This window comes from Plutella xylostella, chromosome 5 (genome assembly GCF_932276165.1).
Source record: "Plutella xylostella chromosome 5, ilPluXylo3.1, whole genome shotgun sequence".
NCBI lineage: Eukaryota > Metazoa > Arthropoda > Insecta > Lepidoptera > Plutellidae > Plutella > Plutella xylostella.
Genome location: NC_063985.1, coordinates 9988809 through 10003383, shown reverse-complemented (window position 1 = coordinate 10003383; position 14575 = coordinate 9988809). Strand labels below are relative to the sequence as shown.

Genomic DNA, 14575 nt, shown 5'->3' with positions numbered 1-14575 from the left:
GGACGTTCAATTTACTCTTACATACCTGTACATATTCTTAAAATAGGGTGAGTGAGCCCCAGACGGTCTCGGAAACGACGCTCCACCGGTAACTACTTCTGCTCCAGATAAGTGATAATGTCGGAGCATTCAACGCGAACCGTATAAAGGGTTATGCTGCTGTCTGCGAATATTATCTAAAAACTAGCTATTAATCTGTAATCGACTTTGTTCATCTTTAAATGTCCCATGATTTTAGTGATTTTATTACCTATATTGTACAAAGAACTTAATTCCTGTGCCATCACATTTGGAAGAATACATCGGCCTTAGATATATTGCGTTCAAAGTCAATAAAATAAAAGCCTGTTCTGAGCCTGGGAAATCCCCAAAATCCTTATGTTTATTTTATCCATCATGACTATCATGAGATTGTGTGACGATGCTACATACCTACATTACATTTATACAGGATGTTTGGTACATAGTCTGAAAATTTTTTTGGTGGTAGAATACTGAATGCGAAACGTTCATTGCGTACGATGTCGAAAGGTGGTCATACCCTACCTTACCTTTAAACTTCAAAAGTTTTCGATAACTACTTACCTACTTATTAGCTCATTACGCTTAAAAACCTGGCAGAAGCCTTCAACAGGCGTTCAACTTGGGGGTCAGAAAACAATAGTAGAATAGTTCAGGCGCAATCGCAACTGGTCCACGGGGGTCGCTCTATATAACGCAAAATATAGCTTCGGAGCACTGCTGCGCGAGCTATGACTCTATCTCGTTGTATTAAACGTGCCGATTGAAAGGCAGCTCTCATTTTTCGTCAGTATAGAGTAACCTACCTGCCCCACATAGCATTGTCTAATGTCTAGGTGCGCAGTTCACCGGCCGTACGAAAGTTCCGACAACGTTTGTAAACTAAGTTTCTGTTTCGAAGTTGGAAACTTTCGCCTTAGGCTCGCCGTGAGATGTTACGAGCGGGCGATCGAGTTGCGCCGCGATGCGGACGCGGAAACGAGATCGGAGGTGACTTGCGTCGGATACGGATCTTCAGGTATTGTTTGTAATTGAGTTAGTATTACGTTTAGGTATTATAATACATATAATATGATTCACAAAATATAGTAGGCAGGTAAACAAATATGCATAAGGTTAACTCAAAGTTTTAATGCAAGTTGAAAGAGTGTAAAAATGATTGATGTCTGGTCTGTACATACGAAGTGTGAGTTTTTATACCGTTCGACCCATAAACGCAAATTTGTAAGGCGCGAGCGGCGTGAGACAACCGCCACCTAGTGGTGTAAACGCTACACTACCTCTGCGTCATACAGATTTTCCTAAATTTTTCTCTGCTGTAGGGTTACTCTAGTTTTATAAAATACTGTCGCATAAGAACCGTCGAGCAGTAGCGCCTCAGAACTTCGTTTTCCGTAAGCTAGAGACGTAAACGGTGAGAAAGAATCCTAGTAGGACTTCTGTATTGTGCGGGCGAATCGGTTCCAATACGTTTTTATATTTAAGAAAAATTCTTTAAAAATTAAATATCAAATAAATAGAAATACATTTGTTTATACTTATTAGTATATATTATCATATCAATGTCACTTATTTCGACATACTCATATCATGTTTAGTGTATATGCATAGTATAAAGGGCATTATGTAAGTAGGAAGCATCTCTATTTGCAAGCCAGTGTTCGCCGGCAAACTACAGCTCATTTGTACTAACCGATCGCTGGCAAATTCAATATGATTTCGACGATGCTTTGAGTGCTCGTTCACTCGAAATATTGACTCCCAGGACCGTTATTCCAAAACTATTAATGATAGGCATTTGAAACTTGGTACATTGATGTATTCTATCTGTAAATTGCTCGAATTGTACAAAAGTAATAAAAAGGACACAGGATGTTTTCCTTCCCATACAATGAAATATAACAAAAAATATAATTCAAGATTTGTATATGGTAAATTTTTGAAAACTATTGTTAATTTACCTATCTATTAGCTTAGGGCTCTCACTCATAAACATGATACGACGTCGTGTCGGGCCACTCTCTCGCTCTCTCCCATTGAACACAAGCGATTCGGAAGTAACCATTTTTACGACGTGATGTCGTATCGTGTTTATATGCTAAAGGAAAAGAAAAAGACAGTGGTTTTTAAAAATTTACCATATACAAATCTTGAATTAGCAAGTTGCTGACATTAAACCAAAATGGAATCCTTCAGGTTTGATGTAAGTACCAGAATTTTGCCGTAGCCACTAATTTTTCCTCACCACATGAAATGCGGCTAATTATTGCCTTGCTAATAAGTAGTTAGTACGAAGCTGTACGTTCCTGTAACTACCAATATTTGATCTGCTTGCAGTTAACGACTCGTAATCAAATTACTGCATAAGCGCAACGTGGTGGCACGATTGGGGTCTCTATTTTGCATCTGTGAGAGATAATTCGATATATCTATGTTGCAAAAAGCAGAAACATACGTGTGCAGCATGTTATATCTTACTACTTTTATAACAATTTCAACCGATATTAAAAACTATTTGTTAGCTTTGTTTAATTTAAAAATAACTTCACCGTTTTTATTTCATAATTTTTGTAATAGGTAGTAAATAATGTTCTATTGGTTGAACTTCTACCGTGACGGGAATTTCATTGAGACCAGCCATCTGCGCAGGAGTAGATTATAGCGCCAGAGTGTGTGCGCATAACACAAGAGTACTCGCTGTTCCATCCATCTTATGAACTTAATCCATGGGAAGAGTGACTGACACATGAAAATTTAATGCCTATTCGACAGCATGGATCATTCAGCCGCCTCACTGAACTTGGAAACTAAAATTTATGCCGGCTACTGCCGAAACTAAATAAACCCATCCTACATATAAAATAGGCGGCACTTTCAACACTGAAGAAACTTTTGGACTGTATAAGGACGGCAACCATATACAGTCCAAAATTGTCCATCCGGTCGTTCTGTCGTCACGTTAAAGATCGCTCTTAATAATCACATGAGGAGTGCAAAGTGCGCCTGATTATCTTTTCTACCAAAAATTGTTCGTGTAGGGGCACCCAACACACAATCGGATGGAACCAAACAGGAATCAAACCTCTGAGTTGATCTGGAAACCATTAGAATACAAAATCTTTCAGTCAGTTTAATATTTTAAAGTTGGTATGGCTTCGTTATAAAGAACACAGAGAAAACAAGATGTTTTCAGTTAAATAATAAGTTTACTCTCCAGAAGCTCTTTAAAGTGCATTAAGGTCCATATTTTATTCTTTATTTTCAAAGCAAAGGCTGTGAACTTGGTTATTGTGACCTATTTTTGAAATGGCCAACGTTTTGTTCACCTCAGAATGAACTTCTTAATTTAAAAATGTTTGTAAGTACCTACGTGTGGAATCGTTCATACTTAATTTTCAATCAAACTCCGATTAAAAGTTTATGGAAAGTACCGTTTGGGCACAGAATGATTTCAGGTTTAAATAAAAATATCTATTAAAGGAATTGTATATGTAGAAATGTGATATAGTGTTCAAGCCATAATTTACAATCTATACTTAAGTGCCGGTTAAAATTCAATAGTTTTCAATTTGTTAACGAGTAGTAGAGAGTAGTGTACGTCTAAATTTTCCATTATTTAACTAGAGCTATAGATTAGATAGTTTCCCAAGAGCAAATCTACCCCAAAACCCAGCTTACAATAAGTAGGTAATTAGTTGATTACAAAAAATCGGAAGTAAAAAAATCTTACAACTTAAAAAGTATTTACGGTTGAATTACATAGCCTTTAACTTTTCAAAAACTTCTCTTTTAATATTAAATGAATGAGACAACTACCAAGGTATTTTATCTACCTACCTATACTTACTGAATAAAAAATCATAATAAACAGCTGAAAATATTTACCAACTAAAACTTTCTTACCTGGACTTTCTTCTTCTGAACTTGCAAAACTATTATAAGTTTCTAGACGGCCAGTATCGGGTCACCTTCGCGATTGTCCAAAGAGAACGCAAACGAAAGAGGAAGAAAAAGTTTTACGCGCGTAAAAAGTTTTCAGTTATGGGAGCGACATGCTCCCGGCCGGCGGGGCGAGGGCTGCGCGCACACTGAGCGTCGTCACACGCTCTTGTTCATTCTCCCCAGTAGCCGGCAGTAATTCTTACGCAGATGTCCATATGATGGAATGGAACTGAACGCGGAGCCAATACTCCTTGCCAAGACGCCGCGGCAAGGGATCGCCCGTTTAAAATGCCTAGCGTATTTCGTAGGCCACCTGAATCCTGAATTGAATTTTCTTATAGCAAATGGATAATAGGCTTATAATAAAAATACATTTAATTAATCATTTTCAAGCGTCTGAAACTTTTTTTAATGTAGCTGAAAATGTTGTAATATAATTTTAAAAAATCTGGTTTTAATTGCTTTAACTAAACCGTTCTTAGACTTTATAATGAGGCGTAACAATCTAATCTGGTTGAACGAAGAGACTCGAGCTACTTATAACTAACTTGAAATGGAGATAGAATAATTAGCTCGCTTCCGCTAATTTCCAAAGTTATTAATTGGAGCGTCGGAATTGGCCGTCATCTGCTGGTTGCTATGGGGTGGAACGGGAATGTCCTTTATAATGTAAGCAATATCACATTATATTTAATATTTTATATTAAATTAAAAAATACAACTCACAAAAATTATTAATTTCTTTGTGCTACTCATATAAATTAATCAGATATCTCTAAAAGCTAACAATAATAATTGCATGTTGATAAACGTTATAGTATACGCGTTTATATTATCAGTAGTGATCATTTCTTCTTAGGCATTTCCCCATCAAATCCTCCATGGAAATTCGAATGATAAGTCCACGGCGAATCCAAACTAAAAGATCTGTACTGCTGAGCGTATTCCACTGGCTCGTACACTATCTTTTTTAACTCATCATCGAAACGAACCTCCGTGTAGCCAATCAACGGGTAGTCCTTCCTCAAAGGATGTCCTTCGAACCCGTAATCAGTGAGTATGCGGCGCAGGTCCGGGTGATGCGTGAATACCACCCCAAACATGTCGTACACCTCCCGTTCATACCAATTCACACCGTTCCACAGTTCGTAAGCCGAATGCAAAGGGGTCAATTCGTCCGTATACGTTTTAACGCGAGCCCAACGACAGAATCGCATGCTGAGGATGTTGTAAACAACTTCGAATCGATACTCACGGCTGAGCACATCCATGGCGGTGACACAGGGACACGTATTGAAGCAAGCGTTCTGGTGGTGGCACATGAAGCTCAGCACGGGGAACAGGCCCTCGGGAGCGACTAGGATCTCCAGCTCGTCTGTGTGCTGCATTTGTATCTTCTGAACGTATTTTGGCATGCACGCGGCGACATATAGACCGAATTCGTATAGTTGCTGCCTTTTAGCATTATCGTGTGGCTTCAGTGTCCGGGCGCCTGTTTTGATTGGGTCCAAGCAGAATTGGCTTAACGGCACCTGGACGTGATCCTTTTCTGGAGTTTTTTTCTGCAATAGCCGCTGCTGTTGATGGATGTGTCGTTTTATGAAAGTAGCGATGAAAGTTGCGCTTCTTCTAGTTGAGAAAATGTTGTACATTTTGTTAGCGAAATAGTTGAAGATTATCTTTAAATTTCTTTCGATTTACTACCTAGTTGCTTTTAATGAACTTTTAATTCAACTTCAACTTATTATTATTTTGTTTACAATTACTCAGATTAATTAAGGGTCGGCAATAGGCAATCGAGGGTTGGCTTTGTCATAGAATTATGTAGTAAATGATGCTCTACAGCCTTGAAAAAAATCACACAGGTAGCCGAAGAGTCTAGCTAGGTGCTGAATCATTCGAATTTAAGTAAATGCTTATGGATAACTGTAAATTAATTACGAAAAACCAGTAAATCACACTCCCGTATTGTAACAACTGTGTCGTAATTATCAAGAATTTTCATATGATTCTTATCAAGTTATAAAGATAAATGCTTGGACTAGGCGCTAAATACCTTGTTTTTTAATAAACACACACCTATTTTGTGTAAATTAATCCCAAACTTGAGCAATTTTTTTCCCTCAAATCTTCATACAAATATCTATGGCGGCTTTCTGTGTTATAAAATCATAAACACAAGCGACGTTTGACTCAGTCGGCCGGTGGCCTCCAAAGAAGGGTCACGTCGGTTTAGGCGGCACTGACAGCTCGCGATCTAATTGTGTACAGACACAAAATCACTGCACATTGGTTGTCATTGCACTTTTTCAACTTTTATGACACCAACATAATTTGATTTGAAATTGAGGAAGCATAATTCTTATACTATATTCAATAAATTAAATGATAATGTTTTTTATTAGTTAAGTCCATGGTACTTCTTGATTAAATTATAATTATTAATGCCTAACTAAAACTCACTAATATAAAATTAAAATTAAACTAAAAAGAAGATGCTGGCCAGATCGCTGCCACTGTCGGGTAGGGTACCCAAGACGCTGGCCGCGTTACCCCGCTATATAGCGATGCTTAGCCTTTGTGATAGGTAAGTGCCAGCCCTAGGGTCCCTTGAGACTTCTATTAGTCTGCTGCTGATGTCTTTAAAAAGCTGACTGACCCCACGGCCCTGGGATGAGGAGCAGGAATATAGTGAATGGATCTAAGTGTTGACAATACGTAGGAAGATTAGGTTAGGATTCAAAAACACAGTCTCATGGTGCTGGTTGAGGCATGGTCTCGTGAGGATCTGATGAGGGCAGTAACACGGAGGTGACTGAATTTTATTTCAAAGATTTAATAGCTAAAAGCATCGAGTTTGGGCGCGGTGGTAGCTCAGTCGGGTAAGCGCCCGATTCTCACGCAAGAGATGCGGGTTCGAATCACGGCGCTGACATGTACCAATGAGTTCTTTTAACTTAAGTACAATGTATACCATCCCTCTAACGGTGAAGAAAAACATCGTGAGGAAACCTGCATATCTAGATTTAGCACATCTAGATATGTGAACCCACCAACTCGCAGTGGACCAGCGTGGTGGGAAATGGTTCAAGCTTAGGAAGGCAGTTTAGACCTTGGGGATATGCACAAAGGTTCCACTCGAGAGAGCCAGGTGCAGGTACTTACACCCCCACAGAGAATAGAATAGAATCGAGTTTAAGCTATTAAGTATGTTTTTCAAAGAGAGAGAGAAAGATATTTTAGGTTTCCTCTGGATTAGTTAGGTTTACTGGGTTTACTAAATTCATTCGTAACGTAAAATTGTCAATGACGGAATTTCTTCTATAGACAGTAGCCACTAATAAAAACAACGATATATGGCGTGATTTGCAAAAGTACCTATCTAGTCAACCTGCCACGGGGTGACTTCGGTGGGTAACTCAGAATAATACTAATTATATGTTATTGCATCAATAATAAAAAAATCAAGAAAATATTCAAAGTTTCCATCCTCGCGTTTCACGCACACAAATCACAAACTCATGCCTTGTTCTAGGAGCAGGGTCTACCCTGGTGCATTTCCATGACCACTTTTCATTAGCGTCCCACCGGTTTCGATGCTCAGCGGAATAGCACCATTAACCATTATTATTCTGAGATATCATCACTTCTTATTCTGAGTTACCCAACATAAAATTACGCCATCTATTGAAATCATTTTTTAAATTAGGATTTGTCTATGGTGTGGTCCCCAAATTTAAGGGTAAAAGCCAAATAATTATATTTTAACCTTTTTTTATACCTATTATATTAAAAGACCTATTCAACGATACCCTACCTACACCATCAAAATAACCGGAAAAAATATCAGCCCCAATTTACTTGTATGGGAGAGGGAGTACCCCAATTTTTTTTGGGTACTCCTCATATCTATGCGAAATATCAGCTTGATATCTTTACCCGTTTCTGAGAAAAAGGGCAGTGACAGACAGTCAGTCAGACAGACGGACAACAAAGAGATCTTATAACGGTTGCTTTTTTCCTTTTGAGGTACGAAACTCTAAAAATATGAAAAAATATTATTCTGCCACCAAAAAATATACTTACAAACATACATACATACAATCAAAAAACATTACTCTCCTCCTTCGGCAGTCGGGTTAAAACAAGTGAGACTGATTCTGAACTTTTGTTCTACGAGTTTTAAAAATTAACCAAAAAAAACTTTATCATAGAAACTTTGTTGACACGTGACTTTTTACCATGGAAAACGAATTTTTTTTTTTCGCGTTTTTGCAAAACTCCTAGAACTAAAGTTGTTCAGAATGACCCCTTGAGTCATCCCCTTTCGGCTTAGTATACCCTTAGTATAACTTATTATCTACACTTTAATACCTGTAGTTACCTTTCTACAAGTAAATACCACATTTGTTTAGAAATCTTATCGGGTTCCGAGTATGGAGAAAAGTGGCACCCCTATTAATTTCTACTCTTTCCTGGTGCCTACCAGTGTAAGTAAGAATTATACTTACTTACCCTAAAATCACCCAAAATGTACTTGAACATAATTGTCAATAAAGTTGGCGAGTAAAAGTTTATCGACCCACTGTGCAAACTAACATGTGTGCGTGTCACTGCGTGTGCTGTGTGAAGAGCATTGAAAACCCAAAATTGGCGCGGCACGTCACCCTGTACGGGCCCTTAATCAGATGACACAACAAAAAAACACGAGCTTTATTTTTGGTAAATATCTAATTAAAAACTCCATGCAGGCTGTGCCGAAATCCTTAACAAAAACTTTTGCGTTGTAATTTGTAATCTTAATTTATGCGTGAATTCTAATCATAATACATACATGTGGTGAAGTGGGGGGTGGGGGGGTAGGCCTCAAGGAGTGCTACATCGTGAACAGGGCTTTACTCTTCCTGAAGATAAAGTTTTCTAGAAGTTTCGACATGTGTCCCGGGAGACTCGCAGGATTTGAATCTCTGAGAATGCCGAGAGTAGACAAACTGAGGTATTTGTGATATATGTGTATAGGTACTGTAGAGGGCTATATGGCATACACACACTCAGTCTTTTCAAGTTTAGGATGCGCTCTATGTTTTAATGAAAAAGGCGTCGTCGAAGTTTGTTCTTAGTTTTAAGGCTGTTATTTTCAAAGTAGGTAGCATTTGATCAGAGGTATACTACGTATACTACTTAGGGTGGATTCGTCCAAACATCACGTTACACGAGAATAACTATACCGGAATTAAAATTATACGCGAGTAAATATCTAGGATAAGTACATTTGCATTCTACCAAGTTATACCATGATTAAATTGAATGAACGAGGAACGAAACTGTAATGCAACTAAAATAAAAATAGCTGCGTTTCAAAGCATGCAATGAGGCGTTTGTTAAAAAAAAAAAAAGTTCCTTTTTGGAGAAATAGATGGCGTTGTCTGGGGTTGTACCAACTTTCAAACCCTCAGAACACACTCAGATCACAATATGTTATTCTGTGAGGCTAACGAAATGTGAAAGTGACGTAGGTAGGTAGAATTGTAGTATTATTTTCTCTATGATGTCGATGTCACTGTTGCTTCAGCGTTCAGTGCGATTGTGCGTACAGCCGTTCTTTTCAACTTTTCTCAGTTTCTTTGTGTTTCTCCTGTATTCATTGAGTTGTAGTTGAGCTATCTGCTCCTCCTCCCTTGATACTGTAGAGTTAGTGCACTTGAGATAGTGACTCTTTTGAGATAGTGACTCTTGTGAGATAGTGCATAGAGAAAAGAACACTACGTGACGGCGCGGGTAGAACTATTCACAGAATACTTAGCACTATCCCAAGCCACATGCAGTCTGAGCCTCGGAAGGATGGCTCGCGCTACCACCCGACATTTAATCACAACTAGTGAGTTCTTATTCTGAGTTTAGTACTCTTTGCTCTCTATGTAATTTTTGACAGTTGGTACACTGCGTTTTCACGCCATCTATCGGCTTACCCAAAAGCTCAACTGACAGCTGTCAAGGAAAACGGCTCATAGAAATGACATGCCAACTTAGTTTGAATGGATTATAAAAGTATGAAATTGTTTATGTTTTAATATTTTATTCGCTGTTGTTATTCTGAGACTTTGCCTTTTAACGTACTTTTGTTTATGTTTTGACAGATGTGTTTATATGTCATTATGACGGTTTTCTAATCAGCTGATGTGCTGCCGCCATTACAAAATTACTCTCGGATAAGCTCGTTACACGGTAAATTTTGGCGGTATAACATTTTATTCTTGGGATAAGCTAGTTATCTTGGTTTCAGGTTTGGTAGAATGCAAAATCTGCTTACTCGCGAGTAACTGGTACTTTACTCGTGAGTAAAAAGTTACTCGACGTTGGCCGAATCCGCCCTTACTTATTTAAAAAAGTTTTTTTTATAATATACTAATCTCTGATTTTTAATTGGAAAGAATTCTGACATTTTATAAGTGATGCTACTAAAAAAGTTCTTTACCGAAAAAATGAAAAATTGCGATCCATTTCTGGGCAATAATTTTTTCTTAATATTTTTATACAAAAAGATAAATCTAAATATTTACTTGCTCAAGTAAACTAATACAAAAATAACAAATATTTCAATATAATAGCTGTTCCCGCGAGCTTCGCTTCGCCTTAATAAGTTTTCCCGTGGGAATTCCGCGATAAAAAGTAACATATGTGTTAATCCAGGGTGTCAGCTAACTTCATTCCAAATTTCATTAAAATCGGTTCAGCCGTTTTGACGTGAAGAAATAACAAACATACACAAATACATACATACATACATACACATATACACTTACAAACTTTCGCATTTATAATATGAAGTAGGATCACGACTCACGACCCATGTATTGAATTAATTTTAATTGATTTATTTTATTCTTTAGCATGGCATCACTTCCTACTAAATTCAGGGATAATAAACCTTTTTAATCAATTTCAAAAAAAGATTGTCTATTCGGTAAGTACATATAATATGTTCGGTATGTATGTAAGATTATTGGAACTGCACCATATTGACATATGACAATATACGAGTATTAGGGCTAATAAACAAATATTCAAAATTTTATAAATGTTTATGTACCTATACCTATGTACGTTTATATGCTTGTTGGTATGTATGTTTGTCCACGCATATCTCCGAAACGATTGATCCGATTGTCACTATTCTTTTTGAGGGTTCCGTACCACCACCGCACATTTTAGACTCACAGTTTGCTGTGACGACACGCAAGCCAGTCAGTGCACACAATACAATTTTATAGAGCGACATCTCTTTTTTTTACCTCTATTCAAATACGAACGCAACATCGCCCTGACATCGGCGCGGCTACCGTTTCAAAAATAATTACTAGTTGTTTTTAGATATATTTTGTACGACAGCGATAATTATATAGGATAATTGAGATTATCTTTAATTGTATTTTTCACTGTTTGTAATATATTTAGGTAGGTAAGGTAATTATTTCGGGTTCCCCTCATCTCGCCTAATCTTTATTGCCCAAAACTAGTTTCGCATAACTCGTAAGGTCTAAACTTTTTTGGTCGAATCGTCACTTTGCCAAGTCTTACGTGGCATAAGACTCGTTTCGTCTAAAACTCTTTTGGCACAATCTTGAAACACGTAAGTCTCGTTTGCTCAAATTGTTCGTATATATATAATCTTGTTTCTCCTAATATTATCTTAATAAATAATATATTAACTATGTTGTAAATGTACAAATTGTGGTATTTTTCTCCTACATTCCGAAAATGACGATATTGTATTATCGAAATATATAAGTTAATGATCATTATAATTATTAAACCCCATGGGATCGAAACCTCAAGATAGGTGCGACGACGAGCAATGCGAGGAGAAGCGTGTTAGGTTCACATTTTCGTCAGAATTAAAGCGAAGCGGAGCGGAGCGTTTCCTACATACAAGGAAACAATACAAGGCACCAGTTGCGCTTTGACGCCCCATCTAAGTTAAAGCCTGAATATTATTACTTTATATAACCTATGTCACAGCATCATTAGACTATTCAAGATTTGGCCATACCATTATTAGGCTAAACAATATTATGCGAAATAACTTTTTACTAAACGAGATTTATGCCATACGATTTTCGGCGAAACGAGACTTTGCCCAAACGTTACTATGCAATACGAGATTAGGCAAATAAATCTTATGCCAAAAAAGGTAGAACCAATTATTTCTCACCGTAGGTAAATCCCCTTTTAATTTGGAGCGGCGCACTTAATAAAATGGATACAGGGACTAAAAAAAATATATTATAGTCTCAGATGTCCAGACTCGTATTGAAAAAGTGCCCAGCCCAAAAAGGTTTGTGATCTCTGATTTGTCTAAAATTGATAACTGTCAGAATTCCGTAAGATTACTAATAACAGTGTACGTTACCAATTTCAGGCATGTGGCAAAACGTTGTCGAATCACTCAATACAGAGCAAGCGCACAAACAAAGTCCACCTAGCCTTGTTAGAGCGCGGAGCTCATAATAAATAATTTCAGTGTTGCCCACATAAAGTGGAGAGCCTGATTCAGTGTTTCCAGCAGGGTCCAGATTGTGCGCGGTAACACCGCAACTTCCGCTTCCGGCTGGACCGCGCGTGCGCGTTGCTGTCCTGACCTGATCATTGGACCTTCCGAATTTGAATGCCATCCGATTCTTTCATTCCGATTCTTTTATTGTGTTATAGCACAAGATGAGCTGGTGCCCTTTTGACGCTCTGGACAGCAACCTGTTATATTATTGTTTACAAGTAGGTATTTTGTGGTTGTTATTTTTTTTTCAGTCTTTTTTTGTTGTTGACAGTTTTCAAATACATTTTTATTTATCTTTATTTGTTGTTATCCGCTGGTCAAAAGAACACACACAAGTTAAGTAAATTGTAATTAACTATAGGGGTTTATTGAGCACACACTAATAATTATTAACTTTAATAAATATATATAAAATGCTTAGAGCGCACGGCGCGGTAGCCACCGGAAGCCCAGTTGGTTTTATACTGTGTTGCCAGTAATCTGTGTTCTGAGGGTTTGAATGTTTTATTTTTCATGACGCCGCCTATTTCTCAACTTTTTTTACCAAACTTATTAAATTCTTTTCCCAAATAATACAGCAATGAATCGCGAACTGTTTTTAATTAAACTTTATTCATACCGCAAATATATTATATACCAAACTAAGTACAAAGCGCTGCACACAACATAAGTAGTTACCAACTGAAACATTGATGAAGGGACAAACAAAGCTATCCAAACAGGAACGCAATGCCAGCAGTCCGCACAGGATGTGACGTCACGCCATGTCACTTCCGCCTGCGATTCTGCGTTCCGCTTAATGCGACCCGAAATTTGGCTAGCTCTGTTTTGGATAGTTAATTTTAATTTTCAAAATAAGGTTTTTGTAATATACTGAATAAATAATTATATCTTGTCTCTCGTCTTTAGTTTAAAGAAAGAAAGAAAAAAAAACTTTGTTTGACACAGACTCATAAAGCTAACTACATAAGTTTTAATTTGGTAGTCACACTATGAAAAAATATTTAAATAAAAGTAATTCGTTCATTGGCGTAGATACATTATCGCAAGCATAGTACTTAATCAATTTTTTATAAAAATTACCTTGATACCTTACCATATTATTATTACATTTTATTTTCCATAACACTACGGTTCGTGGGGTTGCCAGTAAAATGAATGTGGTTTTGCAACAAAACTAGGATAAATCTTTGTTTCCGGTTCTACCTTCATGTGGTCAAAACACGGACTTTAATGAAAACGGATGTGTGCAACAAGTTATTAAAATTCCCTACAGAGGTTTTATTTATTATGATGAAACTAGGTACCTTGTAATTATTACATAAGAGCCTATTAGATGTTGTTATAAGAAAAAGCGCTTTTTCTTTTCTAATTACTTCATAAAGTTCCTGTGATGTTATAATTTGAAAGGTGTAAAACTAATTAAATTAATACAATCTAATATAATATTTTACAATAACACACTTAACCGGTTAACAGATTCGCAATTTTTTTATTTAAGTCCCAAGAGATAACGGAATGACGCAATGCTATAAAAGCATAAAAACCCCTCCTACAATTTAAGAAAAATAACATGACCCTTTACGATCTAAGTACACTTCGACGGTTTAACTTTTAAAAAAGTTCCGAAACAGTTTGAGATAACTGCGCAAAAATTCAAAATAAGAACCTCTAAGATAATATTTACGTATATGGGGGCTAAATTAAGGTCCACTTAAGCACGATTTGGGGAGCTCTTTCCGCGACATGCCTAGCACTCTTGCATTTAATTTGAACTCTAATGAGGCGGGACGGAGTGCATATTTCAGCGGCGCGGCCCGCTCGCAGGCGTTGAGTGGTATTTTATTGGCTTATTATACAATATTCTAAGCTAAAAATTGTAGAAAGAGTACGATTTTAATTGGGCAGTAGCGTGACTCTGACGCGAGGATTATTCATGGCCGTTCTGGAGCCAACTGCGTTATTCAGTTCACACTTTTTTTTATTATTACCCGCCAGCAACCCAGTTTGAACTTTGTTGTTATTAACGGCTCAGTTGATTTGTTGTTGCAGTCGAAT

The 14575-nt window shown here is 37.3% G+C and overlaps 2 protein-coding genes across 3 annotated transcripts in view; both read right to left on the bottom strand.

Moving 5' to 3' along the window:
- LOC105394265 (lachesin) overlaps positions 1-4133 on the bottom strand; it is a 32469-nt gene extending 28336 nt beyond the window's left edge. For both annotated transcript variants that reach the window (XM_048633141.1, XM_048633142.1), the window contains exon 1: positions 3925-4133. The gene's annotated coding sequence lies outside the window, so the exon portion shown is untranslated. The remainder of the gene's footprint in view (positions 1-3924) is intronic.
- Positions 4134-4720: 587 nt separating this feature from the next.
- Positions 4721-5733, bottom strand: LOC105394256 (NADH dehydrogenase [ubiquinone] iron-sulfur protein 3, mitochondrial). The gene has a single exon (XM_011566137.3). The coding sequence runs from the start codon at positions 5613-5615 to the stop codon at positions 4809-4811; it is 807 nt and encodes a 268-aa protein (XP_011564439.3). The 5' UTR covers positions 5616-5733; the 3' UTR covers positions 4721-4808.
- Positions 5734-14575: the final 8842 nt, after the last annotated feature.